The sequence below is a fragment of the Bactrocera latifrons genome, unplaced genomic scaffold (genome assembly GCF_001853355.1).
Source record: "Bactrocera latifrons isolate USDA-ARS-PBARC rearing strain unplaced genomic scaffold, ASM185335v1 scaffold_147, whole genome shotgun sequence".
Taxonomy (NCBI): domain Eukaryota; kingdom Metazoa; phylum Arthropoda; class Insecta; order Diptera; family Tephritidae; genus Bactrocera; species Bactrocera latifrons.
The window spans coordinates 251,151-254,512 of record NW_017534930.1 but is presented as its reverse complement, the minus strand read 5'-3'; the positions used below and the strand labels follow the sequence as shown (position 1 = coordinate 254,512).

The 3,362-nt window shown below is 34.9% G+C and overlaps 1 protein-coding gene across 1 annotated transcript; it reads left to right on the top strand.

The window, feature by feature from the left end:
• The first annotated feature begins 397 nt into the window (after positions 1 to 397).
• On the top strand, positions 398 to 2,318 carry LOC108965731 (alcohol dehydrogenase-like). Its single transcript, XM_018928321.1, has 4 exons — positions 398 to 590; positions 1,430 to 1,657; positions 1,728 to 1,901; positions 1,971 to 2,318. The coding sequence occupies exons 1-4, from the start codon at positions 498 to 500 to the stop codon at positions 2,256 to 2,258; spliced, it is 783 nt and encodes a 260-aa protein (XP_018783866.1). The 5' UTR covers positions 398 to 497; the 3' UTR covers positions 2,259 to 2,318.
• The last annotated feature ends 1,044 nt before the right edge of the window (positions 2,319 to 3,362 follow it).

The window sequence follows — 3,362 nt, the reverse complement described above, 5'->3', positions numbered from 1 at the left end:
TCCGCCTATTAAGTTATTAAGTTGCCAAATATATAAATAATCTATGATTCCCAACTTTTTTACTCTGACTCATTATTACTTATTATACCCTAAATTGGGCATACACGTCTGGTAGTAACACCAGGAGACCCCACAAAATGTACATATGTATGTAGGTGTATATATAAATAGCTAAGTCGATTTAGCCAAGTCTGCCTTTCCGAGCGCCCGTTTGTTTGCATATACGCGAACTTGTTTTAGCTTTTGAGATATCGATCTGAAATTTTGAACACGTTCTTTTATCAACAAGAAACTGCACATTAATAGTTATATTATCAGTAAATAATCTAGCTAATACAACAAGTATGCACTCTTCACCTATTGCCGGCGTCATATTCATAACTCACCGACAGTTGGCAAGTAGATGGCATACACGGCAGTCAACGAACCCAAACAGCGACTTTTAAATTGAGCAATATTCTACATTTAATTTTCATGATATTAAAATTGTTCTGAATATGGRTCTTAAAAATAAAAATGTGATATATTCGGGTGGATTTGGTGGCATCGGCCTAGCAGGCGTCAGAGAGTTCCTAAAAAGTGGTGCAAAGGTAAAGTTAAGATCCTATTTTGGTAAGAGCGGAATATCAAAAAAAAAAAAAAAAATAGTTACCGATAAATGTGTTTAGAAAAGGTTAAGGAAAATTAAACATTTTACAAGAATCTCTTCAATGCAAAATGTTATAAAATTACCAATTAACCAATGGAGGGAGAGTAACAAACGAATAGCTAAAATTTATTTTTAGAACAAATAAGATCTATCCAGCATTAACACCTACAACAGCGTCAGCCTCGAAATCCAAAACAGGGGCCAACAAGTAATACTTTGGAGTGAGTAGGCAATCGAAGTAAAATCCTCTCTCGACGAACAAAGACCAAACACTACAAGTCACTCATCATCCCTATCCTGCTATATGGTGCAGAGGCATCGACTATGACAGTATCAGATCAGTCGATGTTAGGAGTTTTTGAGAGAAAGGTTCTGCGCAAGATTTACGGTCCTTTGAACATTGGCAACGGCAAATAAMGCAGTCGATGGAACGACAAACTGTACGAGATACACGACATTGTCATAGTTCAGCGAATTAGGAGACATCGGCTACGCTTGTTGGTTATGTCGTCCGAATGGATGAAAATAACCCAGTTCTGAGAGTATTCGGCGCAGCTCCCGCCAGGGGAAAGAGGAAGAGGAAGGTCTTAACTCCATTGGAAGGACCAAACTGGRACATAAATAAATGTTCCGAAAAATCTGCTTAAAAATCATCTGATTTGCCTATTTTTAGTCCTCATGCTGTTAAATGGACAGACACATAATTTATTTGATAGCTTTCTTATTATTATTTAGACTTTACTTACATATACTATAATATATATATGTGTTTTTTTTTAGTACGTAACAATACTTGATCTCAATGAGAATAAGGAAGCAATGCTTGAGTTAAAAAAATCTCACCCTGGTGCCAAAATTGATTATATACCTGTAGATTTAACGAAAAAAGAGAGCATCACAGCAGCCTTTAAATCAGCTGTGGAGAAAATGGRTYACTTTGACGTTCTGGTCAACGGTTGYGGTATATGTATGGATAGTGAAGTTGACCTAACAATCCAAATTAACTTGGTAAAATATGCTGTTATAAMATTGTTTGAAGTATTGCGCGKATTAAATTTGTTCTCAATTTCCGCTCTAGTTGGGGTTAATCCATAGCACCTTAATTGCACTGCCTTACATGGATAAATCCAGTGGTGGACGTGGTGGCACTATATTGAATGTATCATCCAACAGTGGCTTGGATGCAACTCCTTTATTTGCAATTTATTCGGCATCCAAACATGGTGTTACAGCTTTTACGCGCTGCATGGGGGTTCGTATTGAAATTGAATTATATTTTAACTAAATAATGTACTAATATATTCTTCTCAATTTACTACAGGATCAAATTTATTTMGACCGCTTCGGAGTTAGGGTCCTAGCTATATGTCCTGGACTTACCAAAACTGACCTTATAAAGGATATTCATTCAAATACTACCTTTAARTTTTGTCAAGAAAAAGCTAAACGATATCCCCAAGACCACATTCAGTCAGCAGAGGAGTGTGGGAAGAATATGATTAAAGTAATTGAAACTGGTAAAAACGGTGGTGTCTATTTGCTAGATTTAGGCAAGGTTGAGGAAATTCCATATAAAAGGCAGTGGGTAGTTACTTATGAGACACACTAAGAGCTTGTAAACAAAAAAATAATAAAAAAAATTAAAATAAAATAATTTTAAATGATATAATTTTGATTTGATTTGTCTTATTTAATAAAGAAGTTTGGTGAACCACTGAAGTCATTTCAAAACGTCATTGTGAAATGAAACAGTATATTCTAATARTTATTAGAAATACAAAGCGTGATTGAATAAATAGGGTTAACTTCGGTGAATTGCCCTTCAYATATAAAAAAGCTATTGCAGCAATATGCTATAGCAATCCGAACTGGAATTTTGTTCAGATATTCTASTAGTACTTTGGACAATAATCCCTGCTAAATTTCGTGGAGATATGTATCTTTTCAACTATAAGAGCTATTCATACAAAGCTTAAATTTGACCATTCGGTTTGTATTGCAGCTAAAATACACTATACAAGGTGCTTTTCAAAGTAAACAGGACTTTTTGAATCGAGCGACCCCTGGTGCCGCCATCTATATGTCGATAGGTGCGTTAGAATSTGATGTCTTTATCGMTTTTCCACGGAGAGTTTCATGACATTTTATTGACAGGAAGTGAAGTTACTGCGTTTTAAGTGCCAGTATGCTTGTATTTTCGGTGCAAAAATAAGCTTCGAACAAAGAGACGACATTAAATTTTATTTTAAAATTGGTAAAACTTTTACCGAATCGTTTCAATTGATGAAAAAAGTTTATGGCGATGATTGCCTATCCCGTAGCAGAGTGCACGAGTGGTTTCAACGTATCACCTTATACWKTAACCAGATTCTCTGCAATTTATACGCAGATCACCATTAATTATTTTGTATTATACAATAAGCAWAACAAATTGTTCGTTAGTTTATTTTATGTTAACTAGTAACAATGACAATAAAATAAATAAAAAAATTAACGAACATTTTAGCTTACGAAAGGTGTGTGCACTGTTTGTTCCGCACAAATTGACTAACGACAAAAAATTGATCAGAATCCAACATTCGAAAGACCAATTGTGACCGATTATTTGACCAAAAATCACATTTTAACCATTAAATACTCCCCATATTAACCTAATATGGCACGGTCTGACTTCTTCCTTTTCGGAAAAATGCATTTGCCCATGAAAGGAAAG